Source organism: Pistacia vera, unplaced genomic scaffold, assembly GCF_008641045.1.
Source record: "Pistacia vera cultivar Batoury unplaced genomic scaffold, PisVer_v2 Contig278, whole genome shotgun sequence".
Taxonomy (NCBI): Eukaryota; Viridiplantae; Streptophyta; class Magnoliopsida; order Sapindales; family Anacardiaceae; genus Pistacia; species Pistacia vera.
The window spans coordinates 16,812-41,046 of NW_022196088.1; the positions used below are offsets into that span (position 1 = coordinate 16,812).

Below are 24,235 nucleotides of genomic sequence, written 5' to 3' on the forward strand. Positions count from 1 at the left end.
TCGACGTCTACCCAACCGCTTCTCACCTATTTCCTACAAAACATGGAAAAACAATGGGGTGAGCACAAAAATTCTCAGTAAGTAAATCCTTTATCTTTTCTATCCCCGCAACTCCTTCTTTGGTTCTTTCCTTACTTAATTCTCTTCTTCTTTCTTTCTTAGTTCTTTCTCTGTTTCTAATTCTCACTATTCTTTCTTTCTAATTCTCGCTGTTCTTTCTTTCTCTCTGTTCTTTCCTTCTACTCTTTCTATTCTCTCAGTTCTTTCTAACCATGATGGAATTCATGGTAATATGCATGAATGAAATGCATATGCAATAATGCATAGAAATGCATTTTCTTTCTTCTTTCTATTTCTTTTCTTTTCTTTTCTTTCTTTTCTTGCTGCTCAAGCTCCTCTTTTCTTTCTTGTTTTTCTTTACTTTGCTTGTTCAAGCTTTCTCATTCTTTCTTATTCTTATTCTTTCTTTCTTTCTTTTCTTTGCCGATCGGACTCAGTTGATGCATGGATTCGGAACCCTGGCCGTGTGAGTGAGTACAGTCCTCATCTACATGCACTCTTGCGGACCATACAAATTCTTTCTTTCTTCTTAGGCCACTCAATTAAGGTGGCGTGCATGTAGGAATTCTTCTTGGTACAACCCTCATCCACATACACTCTTACGGGTCGTACAAATTCTTCTTCTTCTTATGCCACTCAATTAAGGTGGCGTGTATGTGGGAATTTCTTCTTCTTAGCACTCACGGTTCCCCATCACAACAACCTATTCTTTTCTCTTCTTTAACACTTTTCTTTCTTTAATTCTTTAGTGCTTTTCTTTCTTTCTCTTTATTCTTAAAATTCTTTATTCTTTCTTTAAGTTCTCATGCATATGTAAGTATGTGCATATGGATGGCTCATGCTTATGTTTATTTCTTAAGTGCAATTATGCAATGCAAATATGCTATGTTGCACAAAAATAAGTTTCTCTACTTATGCATAAGCTTCTCTTAGGCATTTCATCAAACATCATGCATGCATACTTTAATTCTATTTTTGATACATCTCTACTTCTTTCTTTAACCATCCATTCATGGAGCAAAACTCCTCCACAATAAATCTAAACATGGCCAAGAAAAGCACTTCAAATATTCTACTTAAATTATTTCTAAATGTAACCAAACTTCACTTGGTTACCACAACTTCATTTCTACTTCTCATGGCTCAAATCTTCTCATCAATAATCTCATTCTCAACAATCAATCTCAAGCTCATAAACATAAGCATGCATATCAATCATTTGATTGCTTAAACCTTAACTTGGGTTGGATTTACTTACTTTATGCTTGAAGAATTGCACAAAAGTTCTCTATCCTTGTTGGACTTGTTCTTCCTCTCAAACCCTAAGCATAAACTTAATAAGAATTCAAATTTTATACAAATCAATCTCATGTTTAGAGCAAGAATTCTTACCTCTTGATGCTTAGGATCAAATCCTTGTAAAAATCCAACCAAAAGCCCTCAATTTCCTTAGCAAAAAGGATGAAGAATTGAGAGAAATGGAGAGTAGTAGAAGTATATGAGGTGTAAAGAATGGGAGAGTTTCTAAAGCTAAACCCTTTTTGGCTCATATAAATAAGCACTCTTTCCCATTTTGCCCTTGCTCTTCTATGGAATTCCATCTCTACCCTTTAATTCTTTACACATCCAACCCCATTCTAATGCATTCTCCTTGAAATTTTCTTGCATTTCACTCCCCACTTTTCCGGCTAATTAGGGGTAGAATGGTCACTTCACCCCTAAGGCAAATTCTCTAGAAACTTCACTAGAAAAATTATCCAGCTCGTCACCCTGGCGAAGATTTTTCTTCACCTTGGCGAAAAATTCCAGAGCATAAGTCGCCGCGACGATGCTTCTTCTTCGTTGCGGCAAAGTCTGCATTTCCAAAATTCGCCAAGACTTCATCAAATTCAGGGCATTCACACAACCATATCAACATACAAACTTAGCCAAGCACTAATGTACCACATTAAGGGAAAAATAAACATAAATCAAAGATGTACCTCAAAGTGGGCGTTACATGAATGCTAGAGATAGATTTGAGAATCAATGAAATCAATCTAGGATTCCATTCTTAATGAACTTGGATCTATTATTCTTCAATTGTTAGGTACGGAAGTTTAATAGGGAAAAGTAGGAATTCATAGCCTGAGAAGGTATAATTGACAAGTTAGAGGATTTGATTTACAATCTGTGCATGTGAATGTGAAAGTAGCATAATCCATAGAATTAAGCCATAAAGTCCAAATGAAGTCAAAACCCTAACCATTTGTTAAATTGATATTACTCTTGCTTTTAAATCTTGCTTTCATTAATAGTTTTTAGTACTTAGTAAGTTTTGTTTTTAGTTTATTTTTAATCTCCCATAAATCCAAACAATTTTGGTTTCTCCAACTTGAAAAACGCTTAGGAAAATTAGTGCTTAACAACCAATCCTCGTGGGAACAATACTTAATCATCACTTTATTACTTTGTGCGACTAGTGCACTTGCACACTTGTTCAAGATAACTTTAACAAAATTCAACTAAGGGTATTAGGGCATAAATAAAGCTACGTACCTTAATGTGGGCGTTACATATTCTCTCTAGTGTTATGTAATACCAAAATTAATCTTAATTTATGTAAAGTTTATACACCATCCCAACAAAATTTGTTGTACAATAAAACTTTGTTTGCTCCTCCTGGATTTCTTCTCTTTTCAGTAAGTTATTACAATTGTCATTTTTCAACAACCAAATTTCAAAAATCTCAAACTTAAATTATTCAGTACATTCCAACAATATCTGTGCACACCAAACACATAATTAACTTTCAATGATCCAGTAACTTTAAAGATCAAATTCAAGTTATATGTGATTTTAACACTCATAACCTATGATATTTGCAAGACTTGGAACTGAATTTGATGAGTCTATGGACTAAAAATCAGGCCTTTCTAGCTCAAATTAATCTAATTCTGAAATTTAAAACCACAAAAGCTGGAAATTTGAGAAATCAAGTTCTCTATAGCTGTAAAAACGATAGATCTCTTCTTTATAGTCACCAATTGAACAATACATAAATGAAATAGAACAATTAAGAATGAAACTAACAGAAGTCATAGAGTAAGATGATATCTAGATAAAGTCACAAAAGCATAGCACAGTATTGTCACTTGGGTGGTTTCAAGATTCATGGTAAATATTGCTTCTTGCAAATTACCAAGAAACGAATCCATGATTAGAGCACCTAATACCATTATAACACCAATCATACTGAAATTTGGTGAAGTTTGTGCATCTACTAAGGTAAAAAGAATCAACTCCACAACTAAAAGTATTGCAGATACATATTCATGAACCGGGTATTTTCGTTTGAGGCCCGGTATGAATGTGCCCATGACCATTACAAGCAAAACCTGAGACGACAAAATAAATTTCCAATTATAGCCAAATTGATCCCGTTTACTTGATTCACATTGCAAGAGTTAATGAGCTAATTTGAATCATTTACACCATTATAGATTAAGAGACCCAATTTGACTATCAAGCAAAAACTGAAGTTATCAAAACGTCTAGTAAGGAAAATCGTTATTTTTTTCAACATGAAATTAAAAAAAGTAATGGAGTTAAATATTTATCTTTGTGGATTTGAACGTGAGTTGTGTTGGATAGTTAAGAAAGCTAAAGAATCTTTGGTAAGTCCATGAGAACCCATTAAGACTGGAAAGAGCTTCACATAAGTCTTCCATGGATTCATCATCTATTTAGTGGTGAAACCTTGAAGATAAATGAGAACGATATAGACAAATCCTTGAACAAATGTGAAGTACCAACTGTAACTGGGAAAACAAAAGGTGTCCATTTATCAAAATTTACAAACTAATCCTTGAAACTTCATATCACTAATTAAAAATAATGAAAGAAAATCATTAAAATGTTACCAAATACAATAGTACTCATATGCCAATTATACCTGAATTGGAGCCTATTGCATACATATTCCTGCAAATTACGTAATAATCAGTTTACAATCAAGTGGATCAAATACTTAATTACTGAAAAAGTTAATTCTCAATTCTATTTGGAGAATGAGAAGCTTGAGAAAAAAATATATATTTTCAGTACATATCTTTCCCTTGAGCTGTATTCCTCAAATTTCTCGACGACAAAAACATATTTCACAAAACTGAAACCTCATATCTTTCAACCGCCATACCAACATTGCTTAAAAAATGGAAGGAAAAATAACATAAAACTCCAAGTTCCATTTTTCTTTCCTTGGTAGTTAATTTTCTTTGAGATCAAACAGAATCTGAAAACTAAAAATGAATTATTCACTTACAGCTTCATCAGTTTCTCCAAGGAATGTAATCTTCTGTCCATTTTGCATACCCTTCTCAACTATTGATTCCAATACCTTCTTCTCTTGAACAACCTTCTCATCCTTACACACTGTGTAGCGATCCTTGTCGCTAATAGTTTCTCCAGCCGAATTGATCCATCCTTTTTCACTAACCTCTTCCTAGGTTCCAGTACCTACAAATAAAGCAATCACAAATAAATTAACAAATCATAAAGACAATGACTAGTTGAATAAAGCTACTATCTTTATATTATAACTTACCCTGTAAGGGTACTAAGTCCCTGCTAGTGGTCTCAAAAGTGATAAATCTATGCCTTTACAAAAATTAAAGACAACCTATCAAATACCAAATGTGAAATCAATAGCATAAACTAAAGATAAAACCATTAGGACCATACAAATCATTATACAAAAAAAACTAAACACAACAATAAAAGTAAACAACTTCTTGGCATGATTCCGACACAAGGTGAATGTGAAGGGACTACTGTGTGCTATTATTACTAATAAAAAACAATTTCATATAAACAAAGTTTTCTTGAGACCTTTGGAATGCCACTATTTAATTGTTATAAACATTTAGGTGAATATGAAGGGACTAACATGAATCTATATATCTTTTAATTAGACATTTGGATGCCAGATATGTGCTATTAATACTAATAAATAGCAATTTACATATAAACAAAGCTTTCTTGAGATTTTTGGGATGCCACTATTTAATTGTTATTAATATTTAGGTGAATGTGATGGAACTAACATGAATCTTCCTGCATGGCAATCATATATTAATAGAGCTCCTAAGATCCTATGTGGCATCCTACGTGGAGTCCTACATGATTCCAAATGGCGATCAATAGAGAGGCCGAGAGGGTGAGCTTTAGGATTATATAGATATATAGATTGTAGAAATTGGTAATTAAATTTTATTTAATGAGAATTATTATTTGATTTGATCTTTGAGAAAATAAATGGTCATTAGTAAATTATAAATTAATCCCATTCACGTGGGGATGAACATGGCATTTGCAGGTTCGGAATTTATATCCATATCAATATTGATTTTTTTTTTTCTAATGATTGGAGCGTTTGGACAATTTGTGCACATCTCAACTATTTTTTAGGGATTTTGAAAATTATTGACTGAATAAGAGTTCTAGTAGCGACCAGTATTCACAACCTTAGAGACTCGAACTTGAGAGACAAAACTATCAGCCAAATAAGGTTGTAATTTATGTGTTGCTAATAGGGCTGACCACTAAGGGGATTTATCCTATTGTCAACTTCATGGGCCCGAGTCATTAGTTGAGGTGCGTGCAAGTTGGCACTGACACTCCGATCACCATAAAAATAAATAAATAAATTTATGTGCCAGTTCTCTCTTTACTATTTTTGTCATGGATCACAATTCATATCACATGGCCTGATTTTAGGTTGCTGGGGTATTACATGGTTTGTCCATTTTTTAGCAAATTTCGGATTTTGGCTTGACTTGTTGGGGATATGTTGATGGGATATGTAATAAAAATCATAAACTTTGTTGAAAATTGATTAAAAAACATTGTTTCAGCTTTTGGGGTTGTCTGCATCGTACTTATGCAAGCATATTGATAATGGACAAATATGCATAATTTTAAATATTCTGTGTATAAACTTAAAAGAAAATAAGTGTGTAAAATGTAAATTTAGTTACAAATAACCCACTCTTCTGTTTTACCTTAAAAATTTGGTGTTAGAATATAGAAATAAGGATTGTCAGCACCGTACCTATGTAAGCATGTTGATCATGGACAAGTATGCAGAATTTTAAATATTATGTGTATAAACTTAAAGCAAAATAAGTGTGTAAAATGTAAATTTAGTTACAAATGATTGTTCCTTATTTATAAATGACCATTCCTTTAGTTGTTCCTTCATAAGGAACGGCCATTCCTTCCGTGAGGAATGACCATTCCTTCATAAAGAATGGTTGTTACCTATGAAAGAACGGTTGTTTCTTTGGTCTAGTTAAAATTATTTTGACGTGACAACACTAACTCAACTACCACATAATTTGGCTGTAAGAGAAGTTTGTGAGAAAAAAGGTAATTGGTGTAGCATTACTCTACTTTATAATGGTTGTATAGACAATCGACTAATCAAAAGATGTCACGTCAAAGCTCGGGTGCTAGTTTACAAATTTATGAATTAGACCATGTCATAGATATCTAGGAGTAAACCAGGAGAAGAATAAAAACTTTGTAATTCCAATTGTACATAAAATAAACCAATCAAAAAAAAAAAAAAAACAAAATACAAAAAACAAAATTATTCATAATTGATTATACATACAATCATCGATAAATTTTATTTAACTTTTTTCTTGATTGACAGTTTATACAATCGAGAAACCAAATATACAACAGTAATGTTACCTTTACACCATGTTTTTACACAATTCTCTTACTTCATGACGTGGCAACTGACACGGTGTTACCACCTCATTTGACACATCAGCAAGTTGCCACATCACTTCCCCAAATGTATTTCTTTATTTAATATTAGTAACCCTAATTTTTCCCCAAATTCAAATCTCCTCCCAAAATTCGTCTGCCCTAAATTTGCAAACCAAACCATAACCCTAACCCATTTAGCAAAAGCCATTTAGCCCCCACCACCTAAAACCTCACCGTCACAACTTCGCTAGAGTCACTGTTGCAGTCACAACTTCGCTAGAGTCTCTGCTGCCATCGCAACTTCGCCAGAGTTGCTGCTGCCGTCTCAACTTCGCTAAAGTCGCAGCTGTAGCCGTACGCTAGGACACCACCTAATTGTAAATTTCGGCAAACAAGTCTGAATGGCAATGTGGTTATTAAAGGTTAGTTTTGGTTGCTGAAAATCTAGTTTTGAAGTTGTATTGTGGTTATTGAAGTTCAGTTTTGAAGTTATGTTGTGGTTATTGATGGTCAGTTTTGGTTGCTGCAAATCCAATTTTTGTGTTACTGAAGTTGTGATTGGATTATTGAAGTTCAGTTTTGAAGTTTTGTTGTAGTTATTGAAGTTCAGTTTTGGTTGCTACAAATCCAAATTTTGTGTTACTAAAGTTGTAAATGGATTATTGAAGTTTAGATTTGGTTGTTGCAAATTTTTGTTGCTGTTTTTTTTTTTTTTTTTTTTTTTTTTTTTTTTTTGGTTACTGAAGTGATTTTGTTGTGTTGACTATTACACAATTATGCAGACTCTATCTGACTTGTCTTTGAATTGTGGCCCTTGGATGGTTATATGGGACTTTAATTCTGTTTGTGGATCCCATGAAAAGAAAGGTGGATGCCCCCCTCTTCTACTCACTTGTAGTGCTTTCAAACAAATGTTTGATTTTTGTAACTTGATTCATCTTCACACGATTGGAGTTCCCTATACATGGTCTAATGGTTGGAGAATCCGGGGTCATATTGAGCTTCGGCTGGACATAGATTGCTGAAGTTATTTTTGGTTATTAAAGGATGTTGCTACAGAAAAGTTTATCTAATACAGAGAATGTTGCTGCAGAGAGGTTAAGCTAATGCAGAATATATTTTCTTGATTTAAGATGCTGCATTACTGAAAACTGGAAAAGTTAGAAGATGTTTAGTTTGAGGGGGAATGTTAGAATAAAAATGTAAATGAGAGTTAATTAGTCTTATAAAAGCCTACCTCTGTATCAGTTTTGTTTAGTTAATGAAAATCAATTCTTGTTTTTCTCTTCATAAGTTTTTCTTTGTTTGTACCCACGAAGCATAAGAAATAGCCACAAGAAGGTTAGAGATAGCCATGATGGCCTGATATTTTTGTGGATATACTGACTACTTGGGAATTGAATCATTTGGGAATGTTCTTTATCAATTATGCCAAAGAAAATAGTTTCTATTAATCTGTTAGTGCATGCATTGTTGCTTTAGATTGCTGCATTTTATGCAGAATCCATGATTTTTATGCAACTAGTGCAGATTGGTAGGTGCTCGAAATGAAGCCTAGGCATGTTGTAGTTTTTGCATTGCACAGATTGAGCAGGTGTGAGAGGTTGCATTTTTTTTTTTTTTTTTTTTTTTTTGCAGTTTCCAAGAGTCTTGTAACAACTGCTGTAAACTAGTATAATGCATGCATAATAACAATAGAAAATGGGCCCAAAACTTTTCTTTTTGTTATAAGTAATACGTCTTTTATACACAAAGAGCATCATTTACAAAAAGCCATTTTAAAAGACAAAAACAGGGGAAACAGTGTAACTATTGCTCCTCGCTTGCCGACACCCCTCCGACTGCATCATCACATAGGTCCTGTATCCACAAAGGAAAATAACGGGGTGAGCACAAAATAATGCTCAGTAAGTAAAACCCTCTATCTGTTTATCCCCGTATGTATTTCTCTTAATTCTTTCCTCACACTTTCTGTTGTTTCCTAGTAAACGTCATGACCTCATCTTACCGGAGGTACGACCGGATGGTGTTCACACAGCACCATCTCACTCTTCATGATTGTCGGGTGGAGTTCACTCAACACCAACCCGTTCTTAGTGACTACCGAGTGGGGATCACAAAGCACCTACCCGGTTTTCGTAACTATCGGGTGGAGACCACAAAGCACCTACCCGTTCCTCATGACTTTCGGGTGACGATCAGAAAGCGTTAACCCGTTCCTAATCACTATCGGGTGATGATCACAAAGCATCAACCCACTTCTAATAAATGTCAGGTGATGATCACAAAGCATCAACCCCTTTCTAATAACTAACCGGGTGATGGTCACAAAGCATCCACCCGTTTCTAATACCTATCGGGTGATGATCACAAAGCATCAACCCGATTCTCATAACTTTCGGGTGATGATCACAAAGCATCAACCCATTTCTACTACTCTTCTCATTCACTCTATTCTAGCACTTCTCATTCTCTCTACCCTTAGAGTAGTTGCATCCACAAAGTTCTCTACTCATAGAGTAAGTGCATACACAAAGTTTCCTACTCTTTCTTAGGTCACTTCTCAATGCACAATTAATGCCTATGGATGGTTCATCTCCACTAACGCACTTATGAAATGCCAACATGCAATGTTGCAAGAATTAAGGTTCACTACTCATATTCAAACCTTTATTAGGCATTTCATCAAACAACTCAAGTGCATAATAAAACTCTACTATAACAATAATTCTAAGTCTTTCTCTAACCATCCAAAATGGGGATAAACCCCCTCACATAGCCATAAATCCTGCCAAAGAAAGACACTTCCAAAAAGGATTCCTCAATATCCTTCAATTCCATCTCAAACTACCTTTCCAACCCACATCTCACTTCTTATATTTGAAATGTATAAACAATCACAAAGCACTAGAAATCTCCATTTAAGACTCAATAACATGGCATATAACATGTATATAACATACATACATAATTGCTATCAAAAACCCTAATCAAGAAAATTCTCAAATCTCAACTTGGGTTGGGATTTACTTACCTTGTTATGGAGAGATTTCACTAGCTCTTCCTTTCACTTGGTTTGCTTGACTTTCTCTCTACTCTCAAACAAATGAACAAAAACCCTCAATATTCAATATACCCAAAAACTCACAAAACTTCACAACCAAAGCAAGAATCCTTACCTTAGGATGCCTTAGGTTGATTTTCTACCCCAAATCACTCCAAAAGCCCTTTAAAACTCCTTGATCAAAAGAAAGAGAAATTGAGAGGAAGCAAGAGAGGAGAGTGGCGATGGAGAAGAAGAATGAAGGGTTTGCAATGACTTAATTCCTTTTAATGAAATTTATACATAAGCATTCCCATTTTGCCCTTACTCTTCTTTAGGAATTCCATCTATATCCTTTGATTCATTACAAACACACCCCCATAACAACATAATCTCCATGAAAATTCCTTACACTTTACTCCCCACTTTTCCTGCTAATTAGGGGTAGAAAGGTCAAATTGCCCTTAGGGAAGAAAATATCTAAAACTTAACAAACATTTTGGTTGGCACGTCACCGCGGCAAAACTGTCCAGCAGCTTCCCGTGGCTTCAACACATCTTCGCCGCGGCGAAGATTTTTCTTCGCCCCGGCGAAGAATGGAACACTGAACTTCTTCTATTTCAACCAAATGCAGGGCAAGTATTCAACAAATCACTCAATCAAAGGTCAATCAAACAATAATACTAATAAACCAACTCAAATAAGAGCAAAAGAAGAAACGTTAGCTGCGTACCTCAAGTGGGGCGTTACAAGTCTTGGGCAGTATGTGCAAGGTGGTGTGTGCTAGAATTGAAGTAGTGATCTGGACAGTGGTTTATATGGAGCTGCAGCGAGATTGCTACATTTTCTGTAGTTTCTGGCTGGAGTCTTCAACTTGGTTATCTTGTGTTTGTGTTGTTTTTGTGTATAAGGATTGTATATCCTTGCTTGGTTTTGTTTCTTTTTGTGTAGTTTGGTCCCTTTTAATGTATTCCTTGTATTTTACCACAAGTTTCACTCTTTAGGGGAGATTACCCTAATTTTAATGATTCGGTTGTAATTTATTCCCAGATTGCTTGTAATGAACGAAATTGAGGCTTTATGATAATGTATAAATTTCACATCATTATTATCTGTATAAATGCACATATTATTATGCATGGATGGTAATGTAGAACAATGTTGTCTTCCACCTAAAAGGACAAAAAAACAGACAGTTTGGTCAATTAGTATATAACATTTTTTTTTTTTTAGGGTAACTTGTAATTTTATACAAAGAATAAAGAATATCCTACAAGATAAAGAAAAAAACGAAGCTGCACGCCCCTACTCACAAGAGAGGGATGAAACAAACAATCGGAGAAAAGGGAACACCAGGATGCACAACCCTATAGACACCCAATCAAGCCCCAAGAGCAAAACAAAAACCAGCTAGGTGCATCTAAGCACAACAGCCCTTAATAGGCCCCAACAGCAGCAAAAAAAAGTCCCAACAGTAGTACCCGCAATAGCAGCAAAACAAAGCCCTAGCAATGACAGCTAATAAGAGTGTAATTTATATATTTTTATTCCTTCCATATTATGTTTTTTGTTATGTTTTATTCCTAGTTGAGTTGATTAGAGTTTATTTTGTAAGTTTGACATATTTGGACATACTTTATGAAATAATTGAGAAAAGATTAGGAAATTCCAGATTTTTTGTTATTCTGACCAGTGCTGCGTTTTTTAGGTTTTTCAAGGAGTCAGATTTCTCAATTGCAAAAGTGTTCTTCAGAAAAAGTAAAATAGACAAATCAAGCTTTCCAGGAAGGTATTATGAGTGAGAATCCGAGTTCGTTTGGGACATCATTAGTTGTTGAAAAACTGGACCTGGAATCCTATTTGCGGAAGGATTTCCTGGCTGAGTATTGAGTCTTCGAATGGGCCTAACTGGAGCTTCAGTTATCGAAAACAGGTGACTAACAAGCCCAAATTCATCTACACATCTAGGGCTATAACTTTTATGAAGTGACCAAGCCCAAAAAAGTTCTTTGACATTGTGATAATCCTGGTGCGAGCTGGATTATGGATTCTGTTTTCCATATTTGATAAGGATTGACAGTTTTGGAAGTCTATCTTTTAGGAAAGGTCTAGGAAAGTAATTTTCGTTTTTCATAGGGCAGAATTGAGGAAAAAAATATGTTATTTATTTAGGAGTTGTTAGGTTAAAGAGGAGAAAAACGGCAGTGGGGTTTTTCTTAGTTTTTAATCTTTTACGTCAAGATGTGTGGCTAATCTTTCTTCTTCAGTTCAAGGGGATTTTAAAGCCTAAATTCATGTCATTGGTGTAACTGAACATCAGTAACATTGTTCTTAATCTCGTTCTTATTGGAATTGTTTATGTTATTCTGTTTTAATTGTTTATGATTTTTGTTTGGGTGATTTAGTAATGGCCTGCTAAATTGTTTAATCGGAACTTTATCTGTTAGAATTAGGAATTGTGATACGTCATTGTCCTCTTTCTATTCAATGAGTAACACATGATGATAGATGATTACTGACTCAATCCATTACCTTGAATAACATAACGTAAGTTAAATAATCCGATCTTGCGTGATTGTTGCTTGGATTGATCTATTTTCCTAGTTCTTAAGGCTGCCATTGAATTAAACTTAGAGAGCTTATTCTAGGTTGTTCAAAGGTTAGGATCTAATTGAAGAGCTTATTTCAGTAGTGACAATTAAGGAAAAATTCAGGTAACAGAGCTTGTTGTTTCCTAGGGTCAATAATTCCATAATAACGAGATAGAATAATGTTACGGTTAGTTCATATCCAATGCATGTTTAGATGGATCTTGAACCGAGAATTGGTTTTTTTTAATATGATATTTTCTACCATTGGAGATTTATTTGTTTCATTTTAGATTGCATTGTCTACAACCCCTTTTTTTATTTTGTTGTCATGTTTACTGTTTAGGATTTTATTTTATATTACTGTTGTTTTCGTTGTGGTTATTGGTTAGAATATAGGATTTAATTGAATCATTCCCTGTGGGATTGACCCTTGCTCACCCGATATGACATTTAGTAGTTAGGTTAGTAAGGTTATTAATTTGGAGCATTCGGCACGCTACGAAATTCTGGCGCTATTGCCGGGGAATGTTCTTTGTCGATTTTTATGTTCTATGTTCTTTTGTTATTTCATTTAATTAGTGTTTAGTTGTGTTTTTCATTTTGTTCAATTGTTCAATTTTGATTTTTAGGTTCTTTAAAAAAATAATAATTAAAAAAAAAAACTTCCAAAGTTTTTTTGTGACTAATGTTTTTCGTCATGGTGCAGTAGAAACCCAAAGTTTGAAAACAAACAAGGTGTTTAAGGTAAATGGACATAGGCTTAAGCCTTACTATGAAGGGTTCCAAGTTTGCAATATTGAGGAGGTGGGATTGGAGGAGCCGATACATGAGTAGTGATGACCATGCAGAGAGTCGGGCTAACAACTTTAACCAAAGGCGCTACTTGGGAGGCAACCCAAGAATTCAGATTTTCTTTTCTTTTCTTTTGAATTTAGTTTTTTTTTTTAAAGATATTTGCCATATATTTTTGTTTTATTTGTTTTATGTGCCTGTCTCTACATTTGGGATCTTACATTGGGGACAATGTAAGTTTTAAGTGTGGGGGAGAAGTAAGGCTTTAGGTGTAACATTTGTTTAAAAAAAAAAGAGTTTTTGTTTTTAGGAAGGTTTATGCTTTAAGTCATGTCTTTGAACGTCTAGTGATGCATGAAATAGTAACTTGACTTTTTTATTGTGCATATTCCTTGACTTAGGATGTTAGCAATATTTCATAAAATAGAGTTAATCAGATTTGAATCTTTGTAGTTTTGAAACAATATGTCTTGATAAGTTGTATGAACTTGGTGACGAAGAATGATTGAGGAGTGTATAACAACCCTTGAAAAAAAAAAAAAAAAAATTGTTTCTCTTAAGCTAGTCCTAGATTTGGGTTTAAGTAAAAAGGAAAAAAAAAAAAAAAAAGGTATGTGATGGGTCGAGATGGAGCGGAAAACGCACTCACTCTTAAACACAACCATGAAATGAGATGGAGCATAAAATGCACTCATTTTTTTCAAAACAGAAAATTATAAAAAAGTTTCCCTAGTTTGCTATCCAGTTTGTAGTAGCAAAGAGAAACAGTTGAGGAAAAAGTTGAGAGGTGAGTTGTACATGAATTGGTTGTGATTAGTTTCCTTGTTCACATTGATTGATTGTGAGTAATTATGGAAAATGATGAAGAGAGATGAATGTCCTTAACTCTACTTTATTTTATTTTGTTGCTTCCTAAGTCAGGTATGAACATGCATGGATTAAATATTGTTGCTTATGCATCATGATGGTGTTCTTGACATGACTTGAGTGCAGTTTTTTTAGTGTTTGAATTAGTTTGCCCGAGGACGTGCAAGAGCTAAGTATGCGGGAATTTGATAAGAGTGTAATTTATATATTTTTATTCCTTCCATATTATGTTTTTTGTTATGTTTTATGCCTAGTTGAGTTGATTAGAGTTTATTTTGTAAGTTTAGCATATTTGGATAGACATTATGAAATAATTGAGAAAAGATTAGGAAATTCCAGATTTTTTGTTATTTTGACTAGTACTGCGTTTTTCAGGTTTTTCATGGAGTCAGATTTCTCGACTGCAAAAGTGTTCTTCAAAAAAGTAAAGTAGACAAATCAAGCTTTCAAGGAAGGTATTATGGATAAGAATCCGAGTTCGTTTGGGACATCATTAGTTGTTGCAAAACCGGACCTGGAATCCTATTCGTGGAAGGATTTCCTGGCTGAGTATTGAGTCTTCGAATGGGCCTAACTGGAGCTTCAGATATCAAAAGCAGGTGATTCAAAAGCTCAAATTCTACACATCCAGGACTACAACTTTTATGAAGTGACCAAGCCCAGAAAAGTTCTTTTACATTGTGATAATCCTGGTGCAAGCTGGATTACGGATTTTGTTTTCCATATCTAATAAGGATTGACAGTTTTGAGAGTCTATCTTTTAGGAAAGGTCTAGGAAAGTAATTTCCGTTTTTCCTAGGGTAGAATTGAGGAAAAAAAAATATGTTATTTATTTAGGAGTTGTTAGGTTAAAATGGAGTAGAACGACAGTGGGGTTTTTCTTTGTTTTTTATCTTCTACGTCAAGATGTGCGGCTAATCTTTCTTCTTCAGTTCAAGGGGATTTTAAAGCTTGAATTCATGTCATTGGTGTAACCTAACTTCGATAACATTTTTCTTAATCGTATTCTTACTGGAATTGTTTATGTTATTCTGTTTTAATTGTTTATGATTTTTGTTTGGGTGATTTAGTAATGGCCTGCTAAATTGTTTAATCGGAATTTTATCTGTTAGAATTAGGAATTGTGATAGGTCATTGTCCTCTTTCTATTCAATGAGTAACACATGATGATAGATGATTACGGACAAGTTCTCAATTGATCACCTTGAATAACATAACCTAAGTTAAATAATCTAATCTTGTGTGATTGTTGCTTGGATTGATCTATTTTCCTAGTTCTTAATGCTTCCATTGAATTACCTAGAGAGTTTATTCTAGGTTGTTCAAAGGTTAGGATCTAATTGAAGAGCTTATTTCAGTAGTGACAATTAAGGGAAAATTCGGGTAACAGAGTTTGTTGTTTCCTAGGGTCAATAATTCCATAATAACGGGATAGAATAATGTTACGGTTAGTTCGTATCCAATGCATGTTTAGGTGGATCTTGAATCGAGAACTGGTTTTTTTTAATATGATATTTTCTACCATTGGAGATTTATTTGTTTCACTTTTTAGATTGCATTGTCTACAACCCCTTTCTTTATTTTGTTGTCATGTTTACTGTTTAGGATTTTATTTTGAATTACTGTTGTTTTCGTTGTGGTTATTGGTTAGAATATAGGTTAATCGAATCATTCCCTGTGGGATCGACCGTTGCTCACCCATATGCATTTAGTAGTTAGGTTAGTAAGGTTATTAATTTGAGCATTCGGCACCCTACAAAATTTTGGCGCCGTTGCCGGAATGTTCTTTGTCGATTTTTTATGTTCATGTCTTTTTGTATTTCATTTAATCAGTGTTTATTGTGTTTTTCATTTTGTTTAATTGTTCAATTGTGATTTTTGGTTCTTTAATAAATAAATAAATAAACTTCCAAAGTTTTTTGTGGTTAATGTTTTTCTTCATTGTAACGCCCCACTTGAGGTATTAGCTAATGTTTTTTATTTTGCTCTTATTTGAATCGGTTTATTATTAGTATTGTTTGGTTGGCCCTTAGTTGAATGGAGATTTGTTTGGTTAAGTGTTTGCCCTGGAAATTATGAAGAATTGGCGAACTTTTAGGGTTACAGGCTTCACTGGGACGAAGAAGAAGCTTCGTCGCGGCGAAGAGGTGTTTGACCCGCGGTGAGTTGCTGGTGTTTCGCTGCGGCGACGGGTCCTAAAAATTTATGGAAGTTTAGATATTTCTTCCCTAAGGGCAATTTGACCATTCTACCCCTAATTAGTGGGAAATGGGGAGTAAAATGTAGGAAATTTCATGGAAAATGTTGGTATGGGGTGTGATTGTGGTGAATTAAAGGATAGATGGAATTCCCAAGGAAGAGTAAGGGCAATATGGGAATGCTTGCCATAAGTTGAGTTAAAAGGATTTAAGTCATTGCAAACCTTTCATTCTTCTTCTCCACCGCCTTCTCCTTCTACTTCCTCTCACCTCCTCTTTCATTAGTTCAAGGATTTTTAGATGGCTTTTTGGAGTGATTTGAGTAGAAAATCAGCTAAGGCATCCTAAGGTAAGGATTCTTGCTTTGGATGTGAGGTTTTTTGTATATTTGTATATTAAAGTTGTATGGTTTTATTGTTGAAAGGTGAGAAAGTCAGCAAGCAAAGGAAAAGAAATACTATGAGAGTTCTCCATTACAAGGTAAGTAATCCCCACCCAAGGGAGATTGAAACGTTCTTGAGTAGAGATTAATAGCAATTATGTATGCGTTATGTGCATGTTATATGCTATGAAATTGAGATTTTATCCATGTTGTGATTGAATACACTTCATTTAAGAGAATGTTGATATGTGTTAAGAAGATGTAGTTGAATGAGGTTTGGAAGTTTTTGAGTAAACCTTTTTAGAAGTGTTATTCCTTAGCAGGATTTATACTATGTGAAGGAGTTGTCTACCTTTGGGATGTTGAGAAAAGAATAGAGCTAGTGTTATAGTAAAGTCTCTATATGCACTTGAGTTGTTTGATAAAATGCCTAAGAGAGGTTTGAGTATGAGTAGCAAGCCTAAATTCTTGCAATATTGCATGTTGGCATCTCATAAGTGCAATAGGGAAATGAACCATCCATATGCATTAATTGTGCATTGAGGAGCTTAAGAAAGAGTAGAAACTTTGTGAATGAACTACTCTAAGAGTAAAAAGAATGAGAAGTGATAGTTCTAGAGTAGAGTGAATGAGAAGAGCACTAAAAACCGTAGTGCTTTGTGATCTCCACCCGATAGCTATGAGAAACGGTTGATGCTTTGTGATCTCCACTCATAGGTATGAGAAAACGGGTTGACGCTTTGTGATCTCCACCCGATTGTTATGAGAAAACGGGTTGACGCTTTGTGATCTCCACCCGTAGTGTTATGAGAAAACGGGTTGATGTTTTGTGATCTCCACCCAAAATCACGAAGAGTGGGTTGGTGCTGGTGAACTCCACCCGGTCTGCCTCCGGCAAGATGAGGCCATGACTTAGTAGAGGTTAATAAAAAGAAATTTGTGTGAAAGAGAAACAGAAAAAGAAATAGTGTACGGAAAGAATTAAGAGAAATAGTTACGGGGATAGACAGGTAGAGACTTATTTACTGAGCATTATTTTGTGCTCACCCCGTTTTTTTCCTTGTGGTTGCAGGATCTAGGTGATGTTTGATAATCTGTGGATTATACAGTTTTCATTTGACTTTTTATTCGGATTTCAGGTACTTTCTGGTGCATTTTGACATGAATTGTTGCTTATTCTTTACATTTCGTGTTTCAGGTTAGAATGGGCATTTTTGAGCAAATGAGGAAAAAATTGGTTATTTGTGACCAGAAGTTAGCGGATCTCAGAAGTTAAGTGAGTTTCTGAAGCAGAATAAAGCACGATGAGGCTTGTTCCAAAGGAAAAGCACTAAGAATCGAAGAATCAAGCGAAGATGCAAGCAGAGTGGCAGTTCTGTAATTTCAGAACTTTTCAAGAGCTTCGCCGCGGCGAAGTACGCCAGACACGAACAAATCTGCTTCTTTCTTTGCCATGGTGAGAATTCTCTTCGCCGTGGCAATAGTCGTAAATCCCAGTTTTGTAAAACGCACAGTTTTACTTTGTGCGGGTTTTTCTGAGAAATTTGGGGCGAGTTATAAAAGGAATACTTAACCTTTTTGCCTAGGGTCGCCCAGGAAGTAGGGTTAGCCACTTTTTCATTGTTTTTGCTTAAGCTTGGAGGGATTTTAGCGATTAGGGGGGGAAGATTGGATTTTAACTGAAGGATTCATCGTTGGAAATTTCTTGTCCTCTCTCTTATTTTCCATATGTTGAACTTGGCTATTTTCGTTTTTCTTATTTGTATGTTAACTTAGCTATGAACTAACCCATTTTGGGTTAGGGTTTTGATTGTAATTTGGATTTCTAATGGGTTAAGTTATTGATCATGTTATGTTCATATGACTATGCTTTGATTGTGTGTTTACTCTGAGTTTTAAATTTTTTATGTATAACATGATGAGATTGAGAAATAATTCATGTAGGCTTCTTGGGTAATCACCATTATAGTATTGGATGCTAGAGATAGATTCAAGAATTAATAAAATCATTGTAGAATTCTTTTGCTTAATGAGTTTGGAATTGTTAACTTTCAATTGTTGGGTGCGGAAGGTTAAAAAGGAAAAATAGGAAAACATAGTCCGAGAAGGTATGTTTAACACCTTATGAGTTCGGTTTACAATCAATGCATATGAATGTGAATATAGTGTAATTTTTAGGTTTAACCCATAAAATCCGAATGAAGTCAAACCCTACCCTTTGACTTGAATTGATTACTATCCGTGATTTTCATCTTGCATTCGTAGATAACTTGAGTTTAAAATTTATTGTTAGTTTAATTAGAAATAACTCCTATCAATCCAAAGATTTTGGTTGCTCCAACTGGAAAACAGTAGAACACTTAGTGCTTAGCTAACAATCCTCGGGGGAACGATACTCACTCATCATTATATTACGTGGTGATTAGTATACTTGCTACTATTGCATGTTGTAGGAAACACACCATCAATATTGCAGTCGGTTGGCGTCGGCAAGCGAGGAGCATAGCCACACTGTCCCTTGTTTGAATGGCATTTTGTATGATACTCTTTTTGTACAAAGAATGTATATACATAATACAAGAAAATTTTTGGGCCCATTTACTTTTATGATTGTACATGTTATTTTATTATATACAGTAATTATTCAGTCATGGTGCAGTAGAAATCTGCAGTTTGAAAACAAACATGGTGTTTAAGGTCAATGGACATAGGCTTAAACCTTACTATGAAGGGTTCCAAGTTTGCAATATTGAGGAGTGGATTGAAGGAGTCGATACATGATAGTGTGACCATGCAGAGGTCGGGGTAACGACTTTAACCAAAGCTGCTGCTTGGGAGGCAACCCAGAATTCAGATTTGATTTTCTTTTCCTTTGAATTTAGTTTTTTTTTTATTTGCCATATTTTTTTTTTTGTTTTATTTGTTTTATGTGCCGTCTCTACATTTGGGTCTTACATTGGGGACAATGTAAGTTTTAGTGTGGGGGAGAAGTTAGGCTCTAGGTGTATGTTTGTTTTTAAAAAAAAAAAAAAAAATTGAGTTTTTGTTTTTAGGAAGGTTTATGCTTTAAGTCTGTCTTTGAATGTCTAGTGATGCATGAAATAGTAACTTGACTTTGTTATTGTGCATTCCTTGACTTAGGATGTTAGCAATATTTCATAAAATAGAGTTAATCAGATTTGAATCTTTGTAGTTTTGAAACAATATGTCTTGATAAGTTGTGCGAACTTGGTGACGAAGCATGATTGAGGAGTGTATACAACCCTTAAAAAAAAAAATTGAAAAAAGAAAAATTGTTTCTCTTAAGCTAGTCCTAGATTTGGTTTAAGTAAATAGAAGAAAAAAAAAAAAAAAAAAAAAGGTATGATGGGTTGAGATGGAGCGTAAAACGCACTCACTCTTAAAACACACCATGAAATGAGATGGAGCATAAAATGCACTCATTTTTTTCAAAACAGATAAAAAAATTTCCCTAGTTTGATACCCAGTTTGTAGTAGTAAAAGAAACAGTTGAGGAAAAAGTATAGTTGAGTTGTATATGAATTGGTTGTGATTAGTTTCCTTGTTCGCATTGACTGATTGAGAATAATTGTGGAAATTTGAAGAGAGATGAATGTCCTTAACCTCTACTTTATTTTATTTTGTTGCTTCCTAAGTAAGGTATGAATAGCATGGATTAAATATTGTTGCTTATGCATCATGATGGTGTCCTTGATATGACTTGAGCGTAGTTTTTTTAGGTTTTGAATTAGTTTGCCCGAGATTGCAAAAGCTAATGTGGGAGAATTTGATAAGTGTAATTTATATATTTTTATTCCTTCCATATTATATATTTTTTTTTAGGTTTATGCCTAGTTGAGTTGATTAGAGTTTATTTTGTAAGTTTGGCATATTTGGATAGACTTTATGAAATAATTGAGAAAATATTAGGAAATTCCAGATTTTTTGTTATTTTGACTAGTGCTGCATTTTTCAGGTTTTTCATGGAGTCATATTTCTTGATTGCAAAAGTGTTCTTCAGAAAAGTAAAGTAGACGAATCAAGCTTTCCAGGAAGGTATTATGGACAAGAATCCGAGTTCGTTTAGGGCATCATTAGTTGTTGTAAAACCGGACCTGGAATCCTATTAGCGGAAGGATTTCCTGGCTGAGTATTGAGTCTTCGAATGGGCCTAACTGGAGCCTCAGATATCGAAAGCAGGTGATTCAAAAGCCCAAATTCATCTACACATCTAGGACTACAACGTTTATGAGTGACCAATCCCAGAAAAGTTCTGGTGCAAGCTATCCTGGTGCAAGCTGGATTACGGATTCTGTTTTCCATATCTGATAAGGATTGACAGTTTTGGGAGTCTATCTTTTAGGAAAGGTCTAGGAAAGTAATTTCGGTTTTTCCTAGGGCAGAATTGAGGAAAAAAAATATGTTATTTATTTAGGAGTTGTTAGGTTAAAGAGGAGAAGAACGGTAATGGGGTTTTTCTTAGGTTTTAATCTTCTACGTCAAGATGTGCGGCTAATCTTTTTTCTTCAGTTCAAGGGGACTTTAAAGCCTGAATTCATGTCATTGGTGTAACTTAACTTCAGTAACATTTTTCTTAATCTCATTCTTATTGGAATTGTTTATGTTATTCTATTTTAATTGTTTATGATTTTTGTTTGGGTGATTTAGTAATGACCTGCTAAATTGTTTAATCGGAATTTTATCTGTTAGAATTAGGAATTGTGATACGTAATTATCCTATTTATATTCAATGAGTAACAAATGATGATAGATGATTACGGACAAGTTCTCAATCTATCACCTCGAATAACATAACCTAAGTTAAATAATCCGATCTTGCGTGATTGTTTCTTGGATTGATCTATTTTCCTAGTTCTTAAGGCTGCCATTGAATTAAACTTATAGAGCTTATTCTAGGTTGTTCAAAGGTTCGGATCTAATTGAAGAGCTTATTTCAGTAGTGACAATTAAGGGAAAATTCGGGTAACAGAGCTTGTTGTTTCCTAGGGTCAATAATTCCATAATAACGAGATTGAATAATGTTACGGTTAGTTCATATCCAATGCATGTTTAAATGGATCTTGAACCGAGAACTGGTTTTTTTTAATATGATATTTTCTACCATTGGAGTTTTTTTTTGTTTCACTTTAGATTGCATTGTCTACAACCCCTTTCTTTATTTTGTTGTCATGTTTACTGTTTAGGATTTTATTTTATATTATTATTGTTTTCGTTGTGGTTATTGGTTAGAATATAGGATTTAATCGAATCATTCCCTGTGGGATCGACCGTTGCTGACCCTATATGCAATTTAGTAGTTAGGTTAGTAAGGTTATTAATTTGGAGCATTCGACATGCTACCAACGGCCCAAAAAACAGAAAAAGGAACACCAGCAGCAACAAAAAGGCTCCAACAACTGTAGCAGATCAACCCATGAACAATAACACAAACCCTATAGTAGCAAACAAATGCCCCAACAGCAACAGCCCCCGCCCCAGCCGTAGCAACAAAAGCACCCCATGAGTAGTAGCGAAACCCCAACAACAACAACCTACACCACACCACATCTGCACAAACAAACCCAAGACCAGCAAACCATCCATAGCCAAAAAGAAACACCGCCTCACAACAAAACCATAGAATTACCCAAAGTGCCCAGCCCCAATCAACCACAACCCAAACTCCACTTGCCCAAACAACCAAACCAGCAACCAAAAAAGCCCCCAACAAACGGCCAAACCGCAGAACACCTCCCATATTACACACACCCCAAGCCCCAATGACCTCACCAACCATACTAACCCCCAAGACCCCTCCCAAACACGCTCCTCAGGTAGCAAAAAGACAAGGTTTTACAATCCTAAATACCAACAAGCTAGTCTCGCATAGGCCTAAAACAGCAGACCAGCAACACAAAAAGGGTAGGCCTTGTGATGAAGCAAAAAAATAGTCTGTACAACTATACACATGAAACAGCTATAAAAAAAGACCTGTTGCATATCAAAAAGGATTTTTCTACTCCTATAATATATTGTTCCTATATACAAGTCAAAAATTGTGATTGTTTGCAAGCAATTTTCCACATTGTTACTAATGATTGGCTACTATGCATCTCCAAGTGATGGCCTCAAACTTACTGACATGTCATTATAACCCTGGCCAATGAAAACACAAAAACATTAATTTTTTACCGCAAGACAAGGTTCTAGTTACAACAAAAACATCTTATAAAATAAAGGATTCTTACCTAACTTAAAACATAGACTCCTACATCACGATTGTGGAAGTTAATATCATTTACATCAGCTTGATTTGATGCTTTTGATTCTTTTTAACTCCCAACCTACAATTAAATATAAATGTAACATCTTCATAACATTTAGTAAAAGAGTTGTAGACATTAATAATGAAGAAGTTACATTCACTTGGTTAAGCAATTTCTTCCTTTTCCGAACAATTTGCTCGGCCTTGAATTGCTTTCTTTTGACTGGAGGTCGACCTTTAGAACAAACAGCCCGTGGAGTCATGATTTTATTGCTAACTTGTACAGAAGTGCAATCAACACTATCAAAGTTAATTTTCCTTTTACATGCAACGTAAACGCTTCTATCAATCCCCCCAACATTGTCATTCAACAATAATTTCTTCTTCATGTCACTTATCATTTGCATCACCATATTACAATCATCAACACTGGTTGATGCCAAGTCTGCCACCTCACTAAATGAATTAGACAATTGATCAAATCGTTCACCTTCAGCACTAGTTCTCAAACTATTAAAACTTACCCTAACTTTCGTGTGGCATCTGAATACATTTTTCCTCCAACACCTTAAAATGTACTGTTCAGGGATAAGAGAAATTTCGTTATGTATCAACATTGCAATTGCATGTCAACATAAAATCCCTTTAAACTCAAACAATCTATAATTGCAACAAACCTCAGAACAACGGTTCTCAGACCAAACCACAAATGGAACCTGACGGTATGTCTCTCCAACCATTACATCTTCCTTCACAACATATTCAATTTTGGACTCCATATCCTTCAAAGAATATATCTCACAGTGGAGCTTATCTGCAAGCTCTTTTTGAAACTCTTTGAATTTTGCAGTAGTGTAAGCCTCTTGAAATTGTTTCTCCATAGGATAAATGCTTATACAAGGGATCCATGATTTGATCGATTTGAAATCAGCCTCATTTTCTTTTTTGACTCTATCACGCACTGCATTCTCATATTGTTCTACAAATTGTTTTAATGTCGTTTTTGAATTTATGTACCCATCGAAAAAGGCATGCATACTTTCACTACATTGCGTAGTAGACATTCCCGCCCAAAAAGTATCTTTCACATGAGGACAATGGTTAGAGCCATTGGATTGTGTGACTGGCTTGTTGGCTTTTTCACATTTGAGGTTGATAGTAGGAGCTATCAACTGGTGTGGATTAAGTTTGTTGGCCTACCTAATCAGCTCATTTGGGCTTGTTCGCCAAAGCAAAGGTTTGAAATGGGTAGGATGGGATCTTGGTCCACTAGGAAAG

General features: G+C 34.8%; 1 protein-coding gene across 1 annotated transcript; it reads right to left on the minus strand.

The window, feature by feature from the left end:
• Positions 1-22,797: 22,797 nt before the first annotated feature.
• LOC116133970 lies at positions 22,798-24,021 on the minus strand. The gene is made up of 3 exons (XM_031419631.1): positions 23,635-24,021; positions 23,113-23,535; positions 22,798-22,848 (listed from the first exon to the last, which is right to left on the minus strand). Exons 1-3 carry the CDS (start codon positions 24,019-24,021, stop codon positions 22,798-22,800), a joined length of 861 nt encoding a protein of 286 aa, XP_031275491.1.
• Positions 24,022-24,235: the final 214 nt, after the last annotated feature.

Coding starts and splice junctions, on each gene's coding strand:
- LOC116133970 (XM_031419631.1), bottom strand. CDS start 24,021: ATGTCTACTACGCAATGTAGTGAAAGTATGCATGCCTTTTTCGATGGG. Junction 23,536..23,634: donor CTGAGAACCGTTGTTCTGAG/GTTTGTTGCAAT, acceptor ATCCCTGAACAG/TACATTTTAAGGTGTTGGAG. Junction 22,849..23,112: donor AATTGCTTAACCAAGTGAAT/GTAACTTCTTCA, acceptor TTCATTGGCCAG/GGTTATAATGACATGTCAGT.